This window comes from Dermacentor silvarum, chromosome 3, assembly GCF_013339745.2.
Source record: "Dermacentor silvarum isolate Dsil-2018 chromosome 3, BIME_Dsil_1.4, whole genome shotgun sequence".
Lineage (NCBI taxonomy): Eukaryota > Metazoa > Arthropoda > Arachnida > Ixodida > Ixodidae > Dermacentor > Dermacentor silvarum.
Window position 1 is genome coordinate 223,562,072 of NC_051156.1, and position 19,391 is coordinate 223,581,462.

The 19,391-nt window shown below is 43.9% G+C and overlaps 1 protein-coding gene across 1 annotated transcript in view; it reads right to left on the minus strand.

Moving 5' to 3' along the window:
- Positions 1–464: 464 nt before the first annotated feature.
- Positions 465–19,391, minus strand: part of LOC119446765 (TELO2-interacting protein 1 homolog) — a 48,194-nt gene continuing 29,267 nt past the window's right edge. The window contains exons 17-23 of the mRNA XM_049664935.1: positions 17,060–17,272; positions 11,669–11,774; positions 10,840–10,922; positions 10,639–10,754; positions 5,802–5,889; positions 2,510–2,602; positions 465–779 (exon numbers count right to left, since the gene is read on the minus strand). Coding sequence (XP_049520892.1) covers positions 570–779; positions 2,510–2,602; positions 5,802–5,889; positions 10,639–10,754; positions 10,840–10,922; positions 11,669–11,774; positions 17,060–17,272 — 909 coding nt within the window. The 3' untranslated portion in view covers positions 465–569. The remainder of the gene's footprint in view (positions 780–2,509; positions 2,603–5,801; positions 5,890–10,638; positions 10,755–10,839; positions 10,923–11,668; positions 11,775–17,059; positions 17,273–19,391) is intronic.

Genomic DNA, 19,391 nt, shown 5'->3' on the forward strand with positions numbered 1-19,391 from the left:
TTCGCCCTATCCCCTTTCTCTCCCACTTTCCCCTCCCTGTTGGCGCTGAGCCGTGCTTCCTCAAGGGCTGCAGAAGATAGCGTCAACCTTTCCCTTTCCACACGAACCACTTACAACTACTCCGAGCCACCCCCATAGGCCCTGGCAACAGTCACCAACGCCGCGCGCGTTCGGTGCGAACGCGGGCAAAACGCCGACGGCGCCGACAATAGTTCTGCGCGTTGCTGGTGCTGCTGCATGTCCGAGTTTATACAGCTGATAAAACTACTATCCTTACTCCGTATAGCTCTCTACTAAGTTGCTATCGCAATTGATGCTTCGCCTTTCGGGTGAAACTGCGACATTTTTCTTTGGACAAAGCTCTCTATCCAGGAGACGATTTGCTTGACCTGTTGAGAGTTGCTTGTGCAACCCCCTTGCGAGGCAGTAGTCACTCCTTCCTCAAACAAAAGGGCACAGACACCTTGGGTTGGTTTTTTAATTCAATTAAATAACAGTCCATATCCTCTTATTGCCACAAAGAGATGGCCAGCATCCGAATGTGACAAAAGTACACACAAATATGCAGTTCATGTTCTTGGCACATCCATGCTGGTTAGGCAGGCCATTACACGCAACACATTAGTGTTCTCGGAGCAGGGTGCTGGGCCTAAGGGAAGAGCTTGCAGTGGTGGAGCCGGTGACCAAAGGGGCTGGCTGCAGCAGTGTGCCTTGACCACGCAGTACCATACAGCGTCTGCGCTGCACTTTGCCAAGTTCTGGGTGCATTCAATGGCAGCCTGGATGTAACCATTGTAGGTTAAATGCATCAGTTTGCCAGAACTCTCAGGAGCTTATGACTATATTAACAGGAGATGCAGCATGAGCAAAAATTTCATGAATACATTTAGCTGGAGAAACTAAGGGAAGCGTCTCTTCAGAGTGATATTTGAGCAGTTGCACAATGTGCCAACTGGTTGTAATGCCCATGTGTCTTTACTCATGATGACTCTGTTGGCGAGCCACCACTAACTGTGTTGTTATGTCTCTGCTTCTGCACTCAGGCGGCTATGTCTACTGCAAACCATCCTTTACTGTCAGCTTAGATATGTGCTGCCATTTTCTACTAGCTCAAGCAATAAGAGGGTCACTGTTGTGACGGTTTATACAGAACAATATGCAATCACTTAAGCTTTGCCAAATAGCAACACTACTGACATTACATACTTCTTCCTTGTAGTACCTCCTTGAAGTTCGCACACCAGCTCACCCTGACGTCAAGGATCTTGACGGTGTTTTCTAGGGCCTACTTAATCCTTTAATGGTAAACATAGACTACATTGTGTTCTAAATGAGCCAAAAATTGAACATGGCAAGTTTTGGGAACCTTTACTGAGCTAACGCAACCCAAATATGAACAAATACTTTGAAATTCGTGACATCACACTGACATACTGGCATTGGGGTTTCCGCGCAAAATTCAAAACTGAAACTTTGACCATTTTCTCTTGTCATAATCAAGCTATTATTTCGAAATTAACAACAACATAGTTTTCAAAGAATGCTTTGTTATAAAGCAGGGTAGCAAACCGGATTCTAACATCTGTTTAACCTCCCTGTCTTCCTCACCATCTCTCTCTCGTTATCGTTATAAACTGACTTAGTAGTGTTTTGCTTTAGTGCCACTTTAATGCTGCCCACTATGCTTTTCATCTTTTTTTTAAACAAGCGTAGTGCAATATACATTAGCAATTCAGGTTTGCCCCCAACACACATGCTCATCTGATGACAGAATTGTACAGCAAGCTTGATAAAGTTGGAGCACTGGCACAATGCATTAAAATTTTGTTTTTGTTTTTTTAGCTTTTCACATGTATCACGCTATGTGAAAACACAACTCACAGACAAACTCCGATACCTCAGAACCAGATCACCATTGTTACAGTGAGTCTGCCTTAATTAATATGCCTTGGAGAAGAGTCTGTTAGTACCAACTTCACCTCTTCATACCACGTCAGCATTATAAATATTCACTACGATTGTCCTCATTATGTCATTATGTCCTCATTGTCATTATTATGTCCTCATTGTCATTATGTACTCACTGTCCTCAGTATGTCCAGAATAAGTTTGTTTTTTATTTTGTCCATGCACACCTTTTGAGAGCACAAGGTACTCAGAGTTGGCCACGTTTAGGTAGTACTAGTTTTGTTCAATCAAAGTGAAATAAAAAAACTGTTCTGATTATCTGAACTTCATTATTGCAATAAAAAAAAAAACCAAAGCTGAATGCACAGTGTTATTTATTCGAAAGGCTAGTTTATCTGGCTTCTACTGTATGACACTGTTAAAAGCATGAAACAATAACATCTCTATAGTAAAGAGAAATATGTCAGCAGGACACTTCAGGTTTAGCATTAAGTTACTCTGAATGATTACAAGGGATAAGACAGAAGGAAAGCAGGAAACTTATACATCTGTCCCATCAAATAAACAAGAAATATAAAGTTCAAGTAGTGGCGAGACTAACCTCTTGCAACTTGGGTGGCTGTGAGAGCTCCAGGTAAGGCACTACAGCTGATGCCAAGAGCGCAATGCCTTGTTCATGAACTTCGAGCTGAAATAATTATCTAGTCATATTTTTGGTGTCTAAATAAGCATACTCAGAAACATAAACTGCCAGAAAAAGGCATCTTGGCAAATGTTGCAGAGTCTTGCAATGAATCTTGCATGCTTGCACAAGGCAGGTTAGGAAATTCTCATGCTGCAAGTTTAGTAATTTACTTCACAGTCTTCTATTGTGGTTTCCCAATATACAAATATGCATATTTTGCTTAAAATTTTAGAAAAAAAAATTGCTTACTGTTGCACTGTTCTTGCTCTAATTCTGCAGAAAACTCGAATTTTTGTGTCTACGTTGTTCAATGTAACACTTGACACAGCTACTTGCCTGGTTTTCAAGAAAAAAAAAAATGCAAAGTTGCCTTTGCTCATGGGGATGCAAGCTGCTGTGATGGCGGCACTAGCATAAGCTGTTGTCGCTGCCTTTCAGCAGCTGCAGAAAGTAGCCATTCAGGGTGAGGTTCGTTCTGCCGATGAGCAGGCTGCGTTGAAGGAACGGCAGTGGCAGGAGGCTCGCGAGCGCTTCAAACGCTCAAAAAAACTAACCAACCTCTCCCCTAAGGTTGGACAAGCTTCGCGTGTACCCCTGTTCCCGGTAGGGGAGGGGTTTGAATTTTTTTTTTTCTTAATAACCAGGCACGTAACTGTGCCAGGTGCTATATTGAACGAAACAGTTCACAAAACGCGATTTTCCTGCAAAATTTGAACAAGCACAATGCAGCGGTAAGCGCAAAATCTTTTTGCAAAGATTTTAAGCAGAATATACACGTCCCTGTATTTCATTTGTTTTCATCAAAAATTTCGGCTGAGAACTGTACTTGTGAAAACATGCAGCTACTCGAGCATTACAGTAGCACAATAACTGAGCAAGGCTAAAGAATCACAAAGATTGACACGACAGTACAGAGAGCACATCCTGCACACTACTTATTTGATGCAACATGAGAACACCAACAGTAGTAACATGGTTTTCTCTAAACAAGCACCTTAGAAGCCATTGCAGTTTAGCGCTTCTTCCAGTGTACTACTAGAAGTTTCAGGCAGCAGAAAGGCAATGTGAAATGGTTGTTCAGAGAGTTATGCCCTATCTCATCCCCTGTTGGAAATGGAAAGTCTTGAAATTCTCACACTGCAGAAGCTATGTTTACTGCAGCTGTGTATAATTTCACAAGTTTCTGGAAGATACTGTAACTGCAGTAGTTTGCAAAATGAATACTTGCACATAAGCTTTTATGGAATTCCTTGTGGCAGAGAAGTATAGTGATGTTTATTTTCTATATATTTCGCTTATTCTGCAGCACCATTAGGGCATTAAAGCAGAAGGGGAAAATGCATGCATGAACAGTTTATTGCTACAATAACAAATAAAAATGCATGACCACCAAAATCAGCAAAAAAAAAAAAAAAAGAAGAAAGGAGTGGAATGGCAGGTAGTCCGTAATTTTATGCAACACTGCCTTGAATACAATAAATACTACAAGTGAATGCAGACAGCTAGAAGAAATATGACAGCTAATCTACAATTTCATGCAACATGACATTGAATGGCATGACTTTCACAGTCGGTGATGCAGTGGGGTAATTTACTCCCTGCTAAAAAAGTATTAGAAGAAAAATTACAAAGTGTCTATGGCCTGTGAAAGGTCTTGTAAACTGTATTAAGTCATTGTTTAGAGTATAGTACAGAGATGGTTGCAGTTGGACGGTCCAGTCATAAAATCAGCACTGCAAGCCAGGTCTGGCAATGACTGTTGATGCAAGCTTCAAGATGTCATTTACAGATGCCATAGCTGGCACAAAACAATGACAGTGAAAAGTTACAGCTCCCCACAACTAAAAAACAACATGATGAGTTTGCTGTTTGACAAGTCCATGAGACATTATCATTTAGCACAACCTTGGGTCGTACACCAAATATTGAAAAGAAAGGTCGGGGCAGAGAAGGCCCAAGTGTGTAGACTGAACACTACCGACGAGGTAGTTGTTTTACATTTTTACAACTAGCAAATGTGCCAAATACCGTATTTTTCGGTCTATAAGTGCCCCCCCTCAAAACGGCAGTTAAAAAAAAAAAAAACGTATATAAGTCGCACCGGTGTATAAGACGCACCTGTTTGTTCAGTAGGCGATTTAAAAAAAATTCAGTGACATTTCACTCTATGAACGCGGGTCACGCACAAGCGTATGGGTGCCTATATATTTCCATTCCAGGCGCATTTCTGCCGTCATGGTCCAAGGGCGATAACATTGTCCCCGTTCGCCGTATGTGTGAGTGAAAGCATCCAACGGTGAGCCGAATCCCGCTCAAGGCAGAAAAGCGGGATGGCAGCGCGGGAGAGAGGGGGGGGGGGGGCTTGTACTCTGGTAGCAACGGCGTAATTTGCGCAGCGGCGCGGGCCGTATCTTGACAGCGATCTGCAGATACGACGAATTTGGGGTCGGCCGACTCACGGTCCGCCTGCCGCCGCTTGTGTTGATGCTCCGTCCTTCTCGCATGGCGCCTGGGAACTTGATTACGACAAGAACGTACCCGCCACCTCGATAGCACACACAGAACCCGCAACAATTAAATCAACCAGCGTGCTTCGCGTGGGCATAACATCGAATCCGATTTTGACGGCAGTTTTTCCGAAAAAAACAAAAAAAAAAAAACGTACATAAGTCGCACCGTTCTATAAAACGCTCTGAGGAAAAATTCAGAAGCAAACCCAGCTTATACACCAGAAAGTACGGTAATAAGTGTTTTAACTTCAGTCATTCGCTACCTATCCAAACAGAGATTTTACAATTATCAAGGGTGGGACTGCCCAAAGTCAGTTTAGTGCAATTTTCGGAGCAAGTAAAATCGCGTATTGGAGCAGTTCAAAGCAGATAAAATTTTATTTTAAAGCAGTTCGGAGCAGGCCATTCTGAATTTTTGTGGAATAATGGAATATGGCAGCGCACTTCGACAACACAAAGCCACATTGAGCCACACTGGTGCAGTGTGGCTCAATTTCGGTTAATTTTCTGAGTTTGGCGCAGTTTGGCGCATGAATTTGTGTTTGTATCAAAATGACGCAATTGGCACAGGAGTTCCACCCCTAAATTATTGACTTGAGCAGCAAATGGAAGATGAGCAACAGGAATAGGTTATAACAGCTGCATTCATAGTCCTTTTAAAAGGAGAGATCGCATTCAGCATAAGAGTTTCTCTCTTACCTGGCAGATATTGGCCCAAGTCCTTTAAGAAGAACGAGCTGGTATTTGAAGGCAGAAGTAATTTCATAGGCCTTTCCTTTGTTTTTACTGCAACGATAGCACAAACCCCATTGAACATTTGTTTTGGGAACACACAGTGTAGTACTAATATAATTCAGCTCACCAATGCAAAAAGTAAGCTCATGATTTTTCTTTATCTATGCTCCTCTGGCTTCACTGTCTGTTTTCTTCATCTAGCACAAAAATATAGTCCCTCTGATCCCCTTAATCTTCTCGCTCATTGCATACTGGGGGGCCTCCACTCTGGCAGCCTTGATGCCATTAGGTAGCATACGAGGGTTTTTTGGATCTGCTCCTAAGCTCACATACTACATACATGACACCTGCAGTTAACAGTATTTCTTTTTGTCCTCTCTTATTTCCCTTTTCCTTATTTCTACATTGCAATTAAACATATAATTAATTTCCCCTATGCTTTCTCTGGGTTCATTGTCTGTTTTCTTTATAAGGTTTATGCCGGGCACTTAAAGTTGGCTTTTCCCCTACCAAACTACTGTTAATGCACAATAGTCAAAATCATTCGACGGTCTTTCCAAAACTGTATTACATGAACAGTCAGTCCTAATGGCAATTATCTAGCCTCATTATAATTGCTGGAGCACACGAATAATCACAGTAAGCTTAGTTCCCGTCTTAAACAACCTTCGAAGGCACCGTTAAAGTTCTCTGAAATGACCAGTTGAATATGCCATTAACATCATGGTTGTAATCATGCAGTATGTGAACACTATCTCGCAAACCATCAGCCTTGCCTTGGCCTTGATGGCACATGTGGTGCACAAAGACATGGCTGGCCATGCTCATGGGAACAAGCTAAATGACAACATAGGGGCTTCATATACAATCGAACCTTGATATAACAAACACGGACAAAACGAATTATCACATATATAACAAAGTAAATCTAAAATATTTCTCCCCAACATCAGCATGTAACGAATACAGTAGAACACTTTAGACACACTCATTTAGAAGACCGCGGAAAAAGGATTTGGGAAGTCCGGAAAACATATACAGTTAAATCTGGATATAACGAAATTGACAAATTCCCGAAAAACTTCGATATAAAGAGGATTTCGTTATATGCAGGTTCGGCACGAAAATTCGAAAAAGAAATTCTTACCGTATTTACTCGATTTTAACGTGCCCTTGATTGTAACGCGCACCCGTTTTCCGTGACAAAAAGAGAGGAAGAAAATCCTTTACAGTACCGCGCACCTCATGCTTTGGAATCACTCATCCTTGGAATGTCACACCAGGTACTGGATGCGTGCACGCATGTCGTTTCGCACAAGCGCGAGGCATCGGAAACGAAGAGCGAGCAACACGATGGCGTCGTATAGTGTCACCTGGTGTCAGGTTAGTGAAGCGAAGTGCAGAGACTTGCGCAGTAACCAAAGAGTGGAGCTGCCAGCGCGGTGAAAAAAAAAAAATGTTTTTTTTTTCCTTCAGCAATATCAACTGGAAAAGGAGAGTGCCGGCTTGGCGGGCTAGGCCAGCTGCAGCAAGCGGCGGGATCAGGTTTGAATGAAGGGAGGGGGAAAGGTCACGCCCGAGGCGGCACGATCGCTGGGTCGAGGGATGCAGGCCTGCCTCGCGCACGCTCGCATGCACGCACACGTACGCTCGCTCTCGCCTCGCAGTCGTCGTGAATTCGAGCGTGCCAATGTGCGCCGCCGCCGCTTCACATTCCGTCGCGACGGAGAAGGTGCTTCCGGTTGCTGCTCGTGCAAAAATGACAAAATTTGGGGCGAAATCTCTAGGTTGTCGGCGGGGAAAGTTTGTTATTTCGAGGGGGTCTCCCGCTGCCACTTCGTTACGTAGAGGTCTCAAATACGTGTGATTCTATGGAGTAATGGCGGGGAATAGAAAAATTTCGTTATATCCAGGAATTCGTTATATGGAGGTTCGTTATAAGCAGGCTTAACTGCAATCCGGGAAAATATAATAATGCTTACGGTAGCACTACTGATGAGACAAAGAGCTTCTCATCTTCTTCTTCTGTGGGGTTTTACGTGCCAAAACCAGTTCTGATTATGAGGCACACCGTAGTGGAGGGCTCCGGATTAATTCTGACCACCTGGGGTTCTTTAACGTGCACTACAACGCAAGCACACGGGCAGTTTTTGCATTTCGCCTCCATCGAAATGCGGTCGCTGCGGCCGAGATTCGATTCCGCGATCTCGTGCTCAGCAGCGCAACGCCTTTGCTGACTGAGCCACCGCGGTGAGTAAGAGACAAAGAGCTACTCTCACACAAAATCCAATTTGAAGTAGACTGTGAAGCCAAAAAACAAATGAAAACCCATTTAGTGAAGCTCATTATCACTCCCTGGCAGTGAAGCTGGACGTTAAACATTGCAAATTTTTTTTTTTTAGCAGTCCCAGCCGTGAATCACACAAAGTGAAGCTTGTAATTTCCATGTGGTGCTTGGGTAAAATCTTCAATAATAAACAGCCTCTTTTCGAGCACTTGCAGCACCTCTTCAGTTTCTGCACAGCCCAGTATATTGATGAACCACACAAGGTATCGAACGTCACGAGACAGCATCTGCAAACATGAGTGTGGGGCAATTCCTTATGCACTCGTCTACCTCCTCTAGGTTTTCGACTCCATGAACTGTGGTGATTGGCGATCAGCAATGATCTGGACGACGATCCTTCTGTGCTGCGTTCTGCGAAGTGACCGTTTTCAGCAGCGACTTGCGGTGGTCAGAGGGGCCGCCAACATGTGATACCACATCGCTAGGTGCATCATAGCAGTTTTTGGACATAGCAACAGAGAAGAAAATGTAACTATAATGGGAAGTGAGTACACATGGCCATACAGAAACCAAACCGGACTGGTCTTCAGAGCGTAAGGGCCAGGAAATGTAACAAACAGAACATACCGTATTTTCGCACTCCTAAGCACCCCCCGATTCCAAGCACCCCCCTCTATTGTTGTGAAAAAATTGGGAAAAAAGTTTGCATGCGGATATAAGCACCCCCTATTTGTAAGAAGAGAGCGTAGCCAAGGCCGCCAAGTGCGCTTGCTCACTCTTTCGAGTCAGAGCCGTTGGAGTCACGAGGTGGCACGGCCACCACGGCGCGATCTCGCCGCACAGTCGGACTGCAGTGGCTCGCAGACTCGTGACGCCCACGAGCCTCCCGGACTCGTGACCCTCGCGCGGCGCGCATAGCCGGAGCCGTTGGAGTCCCGAGGTGGCACTACGTTCGCAGCGCGATCTCGTGATGCTCGCACGCCGCGCGTAGCCAGAGCCGAGCATCACGGAGATTTTTCGAATCTAAGCACCCCCCTCACTTTGGCATTGCGATCATCAAAAAAGGGGGTGCTTAGAATCGAGTAAATACGGTATTAATGAAGTTCTATTGCATATGCCTATAACGAATATAGGATATAACGAAGGTACCTTTGTGTTGGTTGTGACTTTGTTATGACAAGGTTCGATTGTATCACTTTATGTGTACAAAGTGCCAGCTAGCCAAAGCAGAAGGACTATTAGTTCTTCGAACAGAATGCGGCGAGGAAACAAGGAGCTCTAGCTCACCACATTGAAACAGCAAGCAAAGTTGACTGTATCTTCCTGCTTCTGGCACTGGTACAGTCAAATCTTGATATAACGAACTTCAGGGAACTACAGCTAATTGTTCGTTATTCTGAAAGGTTCTTATATTGAAAGCCTTAAAATTAACCATTCCACCAATCAACTCATCAGTTTACCAGTTATCACCGTATCAGTTATCCACGAAAACGTCGCTGTTGGCTCTCGGCCTGTGCAGTTGGTATTTTCTATAGAATCAGCCACCACGCACCGCTGATGCGCCGTATATAGAGTGGCACAGGCAGAGGAGATGCTGATGCCAAGAAACTCACCGACAAAGAAGCTCCATGTCGCCTATAAGGCATAATGTTTCTTTTGTTTGTTTGTTTTTCGCATTCCTTGCTATGGACCCCACAACTGTCTCGCTCGAGGTGGACATCTGAACTATTCCAAAGTGCAAGCGCGTGTAAACGATACCATTCAGAAAGTGCGACCGTGCAGCATTCCCGCGAGCATGGAGGTCACATTTTTTTCTACATGCGTAGCTGGTACGGCTGCAGGAAGAAGTGCGAAAGAAAGAGGCATGCGCAGAAAAAAGGGCGAAAGGAGAAAGAAACGTGCCTCCGTTGCTAGGCAACACTTGTCTAGGCGGAGCATGCACTCGCAAAACCTGACGAATCATCATCTCCGCAATAGGTGGTGTTCAAGTTCCCATCCCATAGAGTGGCGCCATTTGGATTTAAAATGCGAATCTGCTATGCTTTTGCTGGTCAAATGCGCTGGGCATGATTTTAGGAGCCCGATACACGTCACAGACATGAAGTTTTGGACACCACCCATAAAAAAAGATGTCCCCTCTTGACACTTTTTTTCCTCTGGCGCCGTTTCAGTTTTTCTGAAGCCATGCGCTGCGGCGTCTGCTTTTTGCACCTTGTCGTCTGCTAGCCTACTGTTCAAGCTGCTGTAAAGGATACACGGAAATGTAATAATCGCCAGATTTCTGAATATTAGTTCGTAGTACTGAGGCGTTAACATGACACAGAAACTGAATAACGATCGTTATTTTGAAATGTTTGGTATTCTGAAGTTCGTCATACTGAAATATTTTTACACTGAAACTATAAGCAGGCAGCAGGAGATTTCTGAAAAGTTCATTAATGTGGTGTTCGTAGTAACGAGGTTTCACTGGGCACCTATTTTTGCTGCCATGTATCCAAGGGCTGTGTGCTTACCTGACTGCATGCTGACTGTGTAGGAATGTTGCAAGCCTTGGCCACACCTCTCGCAGGGTACGTTCGCGAATGAAATCATGTGATGTCTCTGCCAGGGAACTAACTACTTCAAATGCCTGCAGATTAAAAAAAAAAAGCACCGTTTAGATTTCAGAACTAGAGTGATGATACGACCGTGCATATACGTGATTGACCACCCACCTTTGCACACAGATGCCAATCGTCCTTTTGGAAACGAGCAACAAGGGGTTTCCACAACAAATGCACGGCTGGCAAGAGCTCATCTGCAAGAGCAAAAAGACGAACTCTAAAATGGTTAAGCAAGCATGCACTGGGCAACGAGAGTCCTTGTCTAGCCTGATAGCAGGATCTTGAAACCAATGGAGACTGTTTATGAACAATAGCAGAAGGAGTTCAAATGTAAAGTGTGACTATCTGTGCCATAAGTTTACAGCACGTGAGAATCAAAGAAAAAGCTATCACTACTCTGGGAAATGGTGCAGAATTTAGCTGCAGTCTCTAGCTGTACACTACAGATAACGAAGAATTTGACTGCAAAAATTGTGTGCAGTGAAACGAGCTTCACCTTTTGCAATAAATTATTGCTTATGCGCATTGTGTGCCAAGCAGTAATAATTGCTGCAAACCAAAACCACGGCCTCCTAGACCCTATCCTGGAGTAACAATGGTGCACACCCATCTCAGAGGACATGTGGAATCGTTGCACCTACTGTTTTGATGCACTCTTACGAAGTTGGACAGCACTCAGTAAAATAGAATGCTTTTACGCTATTTCCCGGCCTGCTATACTAGCGGGAGCTCACTATGATGTATATCAGAACGGTCCCTACATCTTCTATTTTCCATTATTTTAATGCTACGAGTGGTAGGACTGAATACCACGAAGGAGCTGGAAGATGCTTTATGCAAGTGGACCCTGCCTATTTCCATGACCCCTGACTGAGTTATCTTTTCTTTCATGCCTGCCAGTCTGAAATACATACCACGGGGCTTGTTCATGTGATCTTACCTTCACAGCATGACAGTGGAATGACTGCATGCTTGATGATACTCAGTACAGCTGTTTGAATGTAGATATTTGAACTTGACTGAAAGTGGACGCATCTCTTTAAGACCTGAGAAAAGAAGCAAGACAAATAAAAAGGTAAAACCTTTGGCTACTCAGAGCCCAAATTCATTTTCAACTACAATAACTATGCCAACAATAATCATAACAGTGCCATGCTTTGACCACCTAGTTAAATTTTCACATTCCTGTCACTTTGCAGGCCAAGTCACATTATGGTTATGCTTTGGCATGGTATAATAATAATAATGTAATAAAGAAGATAGCACAAGCATCACTGTGGTCACATGGCTCCTGAAGTGAGGAAGACAAAGACAAAGGGATCAGTATCGCTGGTTTTCCTCACGCTGGTGTTTGGCTGGAACTACTCGGGTGCTCTTTGCGCTGGACCTAACGTGACTGGGATTAAACGCCAATAAACCACATATCAATAATAATAATAATAATAATAATAATAATAATAATAATAATAATAATAATAATAATAATAATAATAATAATAATAATAATAATAATAATAATAAATGTCTATTTTTGTCTCTTACAGACAGGAAAAAAAAGCAATGTTTGACAAGGTCCCCACCCCTGTACCGCAGGGGGCAGGAGTAAGAGGCATGGCGAAGAGCAATAAGTGACATCATTTTTTTTTTTTTTTTGGTAATGCTTTATTTAGACAATTCATTGTCTGGGATGAAGGGGCTAAAGGCAGATGCAACTGCCTGACAGAGGCCCCCCTACCCATACATTACTCAGCGGGTGGGACATTATGAAGGATAGTGCAAAAATGTGGAAAAAAAAAATGAACAAAGTGTATGCGGCAAGCAATAAATACAAAAAGAGCAAGAATCTTACACTGTATACATAGTATAACATCGGTTAATGCAAGAGAAAAAGGAAATATTTAAACAAACAAATAATACTAATCAGTGTTACAAAACATTATACAACAAATAGGAGAAAAAATGTAACAGAACGAGTAGACACTAAAAAAATGGGGGGAAAATATCGAGACCAAATAGAAGAGCTAAGCACCGTACAGAAGTTTTAAGAGCTAAGCAAAAGATAATTTCTAACCTTTTTCTTGAGACTGTAAGCCGACCTGCATTCTTGAATCATATTAGCGATTTCTCGATTATTATTTAGGAAATGAGGTACTAGGTAGGCGAGTGTCTGAGTACCATAATTGGTTCTAAACATAGGTGTCCTAAGTCGGTTATGCCTAAGGTAATATTGTGAGTTGTTAGATGGCGAAGATGTGGACAGGGTATTTGGGTCATGCAAAATTTCCTTATGTGTATACATAGCAAGCCTTAATTGGAATAACTGATCTACTTTGAGTATGTTTAGTTTGAAAAAAAATGGCGCTGTGTGGTCAATTCGTTTAAGGTTCTCTATGCAACGAACAGCTCTTTTTTGTAGGATTGTCAACCTATCTAAATTTGTCTTAGTAGTTGTACCCCAGAATAGTAGACAGTAGTGTAGATGCGAATGAACAAGGGCATAGTATAATTGAAGTTTTAACCATTTTGGTACCAAGGTTCTGATGTTATATAATATTGAAATTGACTTACACATATTTGCATGGAGCTTGTTTACGTGAGGTGTCCAGTTCAAGTTCTCTTCGAAAACAACACCTAGGAATTTATAAGTAGGAACCCGTTCGATAGAAGAGCCTTTAAAGCTAATACAAGTACTATAGTCATCAGGTTTATTACGGCTTTTAAAGATAATATACTTAGTTTTTCCTACATTTAGTTGCAGCTGATTTACATTCAACCAGTTTGATAATTCTGTTAACCAACTATTAGCGGCTATTTTAAGTTCAAGTAAGTGTTTGCCTGTGAAAAAGATGCTAGTGTCGTCTGCATAGAGAATTATGTCAGGGGTTCGCGGTATATTCACAATATCGTTTATATAAAGAATAAAGAACAATGGTCCAAGGATGGAGCCTTGCGGTACGCCATATCTTATCTGTTGTGGTTGGGAACGGTAACCATTTACACTAGTAAACTGCACCCTGTCGGATAGATAACTGCGTATCAGATTTAATACCAAACCTCTAACACCGTAGAGAGGGAGTTTACGAAACAAAATGGGATGCTTAATGGAATCAAACGCCTTTTTAAAGTCTAGAAATAATCCAAGAATGTATTGCTTATTATCAATATTAGTAACTAACTTTTCTTTTATATCCAGGAGTGCCATTTCGGTTGATTTCTTTTCACGGAAGCCAAATTGTTGCCGGGCAAGCATTTGGTGGTCGCCAAGGAACTTCATTAATCGTGATTTTAGTGCATATTCTAAAACTTTCGAGAACAGAGGTAGCACAGATATAGGCCGGTAGTTATTTAAGTCATTGTGAGAGCCACCTTTGTGGATGACTACTACTTTAGCTATCTTCATGCCTTCAGGAAAGGTGCCCGTGGCGAAAGCTTGATTGCAGATATGCTGCAGTGGGCCACATAGTAATTCGGCAATATGTTTAATTGGATCAGCCTTAATGTTATCATAACCAGCAGCAGTATCTTTATTTAACGATTTCAGGTATTTGACTATTTCTTGTTTACTACATGGAGTCAAAAAAATAGATTTTGCGCAGGGAGAAGAAATATATTGTTCACAGTCGTTTGTTGTGTCCCCTGTCTGACCTGCTGCACCTGAAGTAAGGAAATGATCATTGAATTTATCCGCTAGACTGGCTTCAGTGAACTCAACGCCGTCAATGGTTAGTGTCGTAGGAAGGCTATCTTTTGATTTACCTATGAGTAGACGTGCCGACTTCCAGGCTTTCCTGGGATTACAGCAGACCTCAGCAAATCTAGCCTGATAATACTGAATACGGGCTCTCTTCAAATCCGAGTTTAATTTGTTGCGAACCTTTTTGTATTCATGTAGTAGAGATATGTCTCTTAGTCTAATGAAGTTATGGTATAGTTTATCTCTTTCTCTAATTCTGTTGTAAAGATCTCTGTTAATCCATGGTTTCCTAGACTTGCCGTGCTTCTTATAGTATTGGAGTGGGAAGGCAGCATCATAGGAACTCTTTACATGTTGCAGGAACAGTTCATATGATAAGCTAGGGTTTTGCTCACTGTACACGTCACTCCAGTCAATACTCTCAACACTAGCATGAAATATAGACAAGGTATTGGCATTGAAGGAGCGATATGCAACAGGAGCATCGTTATCATTTTTTTCTTTCTTTGCCGCAGGGAAAAAACAAAATACTGATAAGTGATCGCTCAGATCAGTTGTTAGCACACCAGCGTTGACGTCACTTTTATCATGGTTAGTTATGCATAAGTCTAGCAGTGTTTCAGTTGCTGTTGTTATTCTAGTGGGCAGTCCTATTAAGTTTGTGCATGAGAATGACTCGATTACATCTAGAAATTGTCGACTTTGTGGGCTGAACAATAGCAGATCAATATTGAAATCACCAACAAGGACAATAGGCAAACTCCTTAAGGACGCATATTCAAAAACCGTAGTTATAAATCCGAAAAATTCTTGCGTATCCCCTGATGGGGGGCGATAAACTGAGACGATCAGAGATGTTACACATTTAACAGCAATAGACTCATAATGTGCACAAACGGAACAAAATTCGGGAAGCACCTCATATAACACATCTTCTTTGATATATAATGACACTCCACCACCCCTACGATTCGGTCTATATACACCTTCATGTTTATATCCTTCGAAAAATACTACATCGAACGCACATGAGTACCAAGTCTCAGTGAAGGCCAAGAAATGAAACGTATGACCTAATGAATCAAGCAGTACATCAGTTTGTTTGTTTCTCAGACTGCGTACATTTAAATGGAAAATCGACATTCTGTCCTGCTCCTTAAAAGAGGGGCATTGCACAAAAGATTTAAAAGATTCAGCATCATGATATATGGCTTCATGGAAGATAGCCATGGTAGCAAAACTCGCAATTGAACACAAGTTATAGAAGAAAATAAGTCATTCAGCGAATCTTATCAAGGTCGCTTTCACTGTCAATGCGCAGTGCTCGATTACCAGGCATCTTGCGCACAAAAAACTTGCCGTTTTTATACCACGCGAACTGATAATGAAACTCCACAGCCTTTGCCTTCATTAGCCAAAGAAGTTTCTTGTTCTGTGGCGTGAGATTGTCAAGGAAATACACGTCTGAGCTAGCGGCTTTTAATTCGGCCTTCTTAGCCATCCACTGATCACGTGTGGCACGTGATGCGAAACGGACTAGCACGACAGGAACTTTGCCAGTTTTTGGCGGAAGTCTGTGGACGCCTTCAACTTCGGAGCTAGACAATTCAGGAAGGGAAAGCTTAGTTGCTAAATTATTCAGCTTCCCGAGCAAATTTTCATGAAAGGAATACTGAATGCTTGAGTGTTCAAGCTAAAAAGCTCTATGAACACGCTGAAAATGAGTTGAAACATATAAAATAGAAGTGCAAACTGCACAGCTGCAAGCTTCAAGTTGCTTTCAATATGTTCAAGGTCAAGTGGTGCTAAGCTTGATGTGCAAGATGCCACTATTTCTAATGTTTGCATTTAAAGATAGATGTAGCCACCCGTGCAAAAGTTCAGCCCTTCAGCACCACAAATTTTATTGGAATTATCGTTTTCATTATAGATTTATTCAGGTATAATCAAAGCAGAACTGTTGTCTAAATTTATATTAAAGGTGCACATGCAACACATTTTTGTGCCTTCCTCCTACAAACACCCCCACTCCCTGAATTGTGTAAACAATACGACCGAGCTTGCATCATCACTGGCATGGCACACAACGTGTCAGCCACGAAGAAAACCTTAAGCATATTTTTTCGATTACTTTGAAGATGTTCAACGCCACAGCGATAATGCTTGCCGTTGCGGCATATAAACTCTATAGTAACTCAAGCATAAGTTGAGGAACAGCCTCCGAGTTTAGCATGTCGTAGCTGCCAGAACCGGAAGTAGTGGCATTTACTTGAACACCCAGAACCAAATTTAAACTGCGTCTCATCCCGCTCTGCCATAGCATCTACAATGCAAGCTGTTGAAGAAGGAGCGGAAGCACCGAGAAGGGGATGAAGGGTGATCTCTGACTGCCGATAACTCCACTTCTACTGAACGCATGTAAATAATTATTGCCGCGAAAAATTTATTCAGTAGTACACTTTAACGTCAAATGTATTTTTCAACTTCAATAAGAAGTGTAGCAGGGCCCCCTTAATGACGTAATTCAACCGTAGAGTAGTGATTTGTGATGTGCGCATGATGAAGTTGCAATGCGTAGTGCATTTAGTTTTGCATTGTATAGTAGAAACTGCTTGAACCAAGCGTGTCTGCTCATACTTGCACAAGGAGCTTGATGTGTCCAGGCACAGGTGGCTTCTCGTCCATTTCCTCACCACACAGATCTTCCCTAGGCACCTCGGTGCTTTCAAGTTCCTCGTCAGTGAACTCAACATCGGCGGAAATCGTCTTGCATTGATGAAACTCTTTCACGAACTGCACAAATGTCTTCTCTGGGAGCACCCGTGTTGTAACGCCCTTCTTCAGCATGCCCTGAATAAAAAGCAACAGGCCATAAAACGTAAGTATGTACAGCAAAGCGCTGCTTAGTCATACGCATTTCTCAAAGTCCCCAAAAAAAGGAAGGAAAAAGAAACATGCAGGCCCCACGCACCGTGAGAATCAATGTAGGCGAAGCTTTCTGTGCAGTTTGCGTTCATTGACAGTACAGTTAAACCTGGATATAACGAAATTGACAAATTCCCGAAGAACTTCGTTATAAAGAGGATTTCGTTATATGCAGGTTCGGCACGAAAATTCGAAAAATAAACGTTTACCGTATTTACTCGATTCTAACGCGCCCTCAATTGTAACACGCACCCGTTTTCCGTTTTCGTCGAAGCACTCATCCTGGAATGTCACACCAGGTACCGGATGCATGGACGCGTGTCGTTTCGCACAAGCGCGAGGCATCGGAAACGAAGAGCGAGCGTCACGATGGCGTCGTAGCGTCGTATAGTGTTACAGTAGAACATCTCTGTTATGTTCCCGGGGGCTGCGTTTTCGCGGCTGTTACGTCGTTTTCGACCGGTCCCGGCACAGCTCCCTTAGAACCCAATGCATTGGTAACCCCGCTGTTGCGTCGCAACTGTGGGACCGTTCCCGCATCATACGTTGCGAACTGCCACCCCGCGCCGGCCCGAGCGGCCATTTTGACTTTTCATGTCGCTTGGCTTGGTGGCTTGACGATGGCATTGGCCGCCAAAGTGCCGGGGGCGACAACTGTGACATATTTTCGGTTTCCGCCAGCAAAAGTATGGCCCTTGAAATCCATGTTTGCTATATAAAGATGGTGTCCATGACGCGTTGTGGCCCTAAAATTGGTTTTGGCTCATAGATATTCCGTATATAAGGGTACGGCCACGCTAGCGGCAAAAAACGCGCGCGTCATGCAGCGAGTGGCAAGTTGCCGCGCGTCAGCGCCTTGCCGCGAGACCACCGTGGCACGCGCGTCGTCTCGCCGCGCGGCAGCGCGATTTCCGCGCTCTCCGAACGGGCGAGCAACACCGCGAGCGCTCGTTGTTTCATGCGAGACGACGATCGTCGATTGAAAACCCGGCGCGGACCGGCGGCATTCCGGTTGTGATGGCTCCGTGACGTCACCCTCGTCGCTCTTGATTGGTTCTTCATCTCGCGGCACGCCGCAAGACCCCCGATTCCTGCCGCTTTTGCCACGCGCGGCATGACGCGTTGCCGCGCTTTTCTGACGCGAGTTTTTGCTGCGTGTTTTTGCCACTAGCGTGGCCGTACCCTAAACTCCAAGGGCGATAACGCAGTCGCCGCGCACCGTATGCTGTATGTGCGAGTGAAAACGTGCGAGGGGAGCCGACGACCGCTTCTAAATCTCGCGCGCGCAAGAAAAGCAGGGAGGAAGCGCGCCTTCTTCCGTTGCGCTCGTGGCACCGGCGAGGGAGCGAGGGGGGAGGGATAGCTGGGCGGCGCGCGGTCGCGCAGGCCGTATCTTGAAAGCGATCTGCGTTGGGGCAGAGTCTAGCAGTGTAGGTGCGTCGGCGGCTCGTAGCTTTCTGCGTGCTGTGTGTTCTCGGCGCTCAGTTTGCGTTGAAGCGATAGACAACAGCACAAAGGTCACTTCGGTCGCTTCTCCAGCGGCGCTTCCACACGCCGCCAGCGTTTGACAGCGCGTGTCAGCGCTCATCGAGTCTGATGTGCCACAGCGTGTACCAGCGCGTCGGCAATATCAGCTGGAAAAGGAGAGAGTGCCGGCTTGGCGGGCTAGGCCAGCTGCAGCAAGCGGCAGGATCAGATTTAAATGAAGGGAGGGGGAAAGGTCACGTCCGCGGCGGCAAGACGGCAAGATCGCCGGGTCGAGGTATGCAGGGCCGCCTCGCACACGTGCGCTCGCTTCGCATTCCATCGCGGCGGAGAAGGTGCTTCCGGCTGCTGCTCGCGCAAAAATGACAAATTTGGGGCAAAATCTCTAGGTGGTCGGAGGGAAAAATTCGTTATATCAAGGGGGTCTCCCGCTGCCACTTCGTTACGTAGAGGTCTCAAATACATGTGCTTCTATGGAGTAACGGCGGGGAATCGAAAAACTTCGTTATATCCAGGAATTCGTTATATGGAGGTTCGTTATAAGCAGGTTTAACTGTAT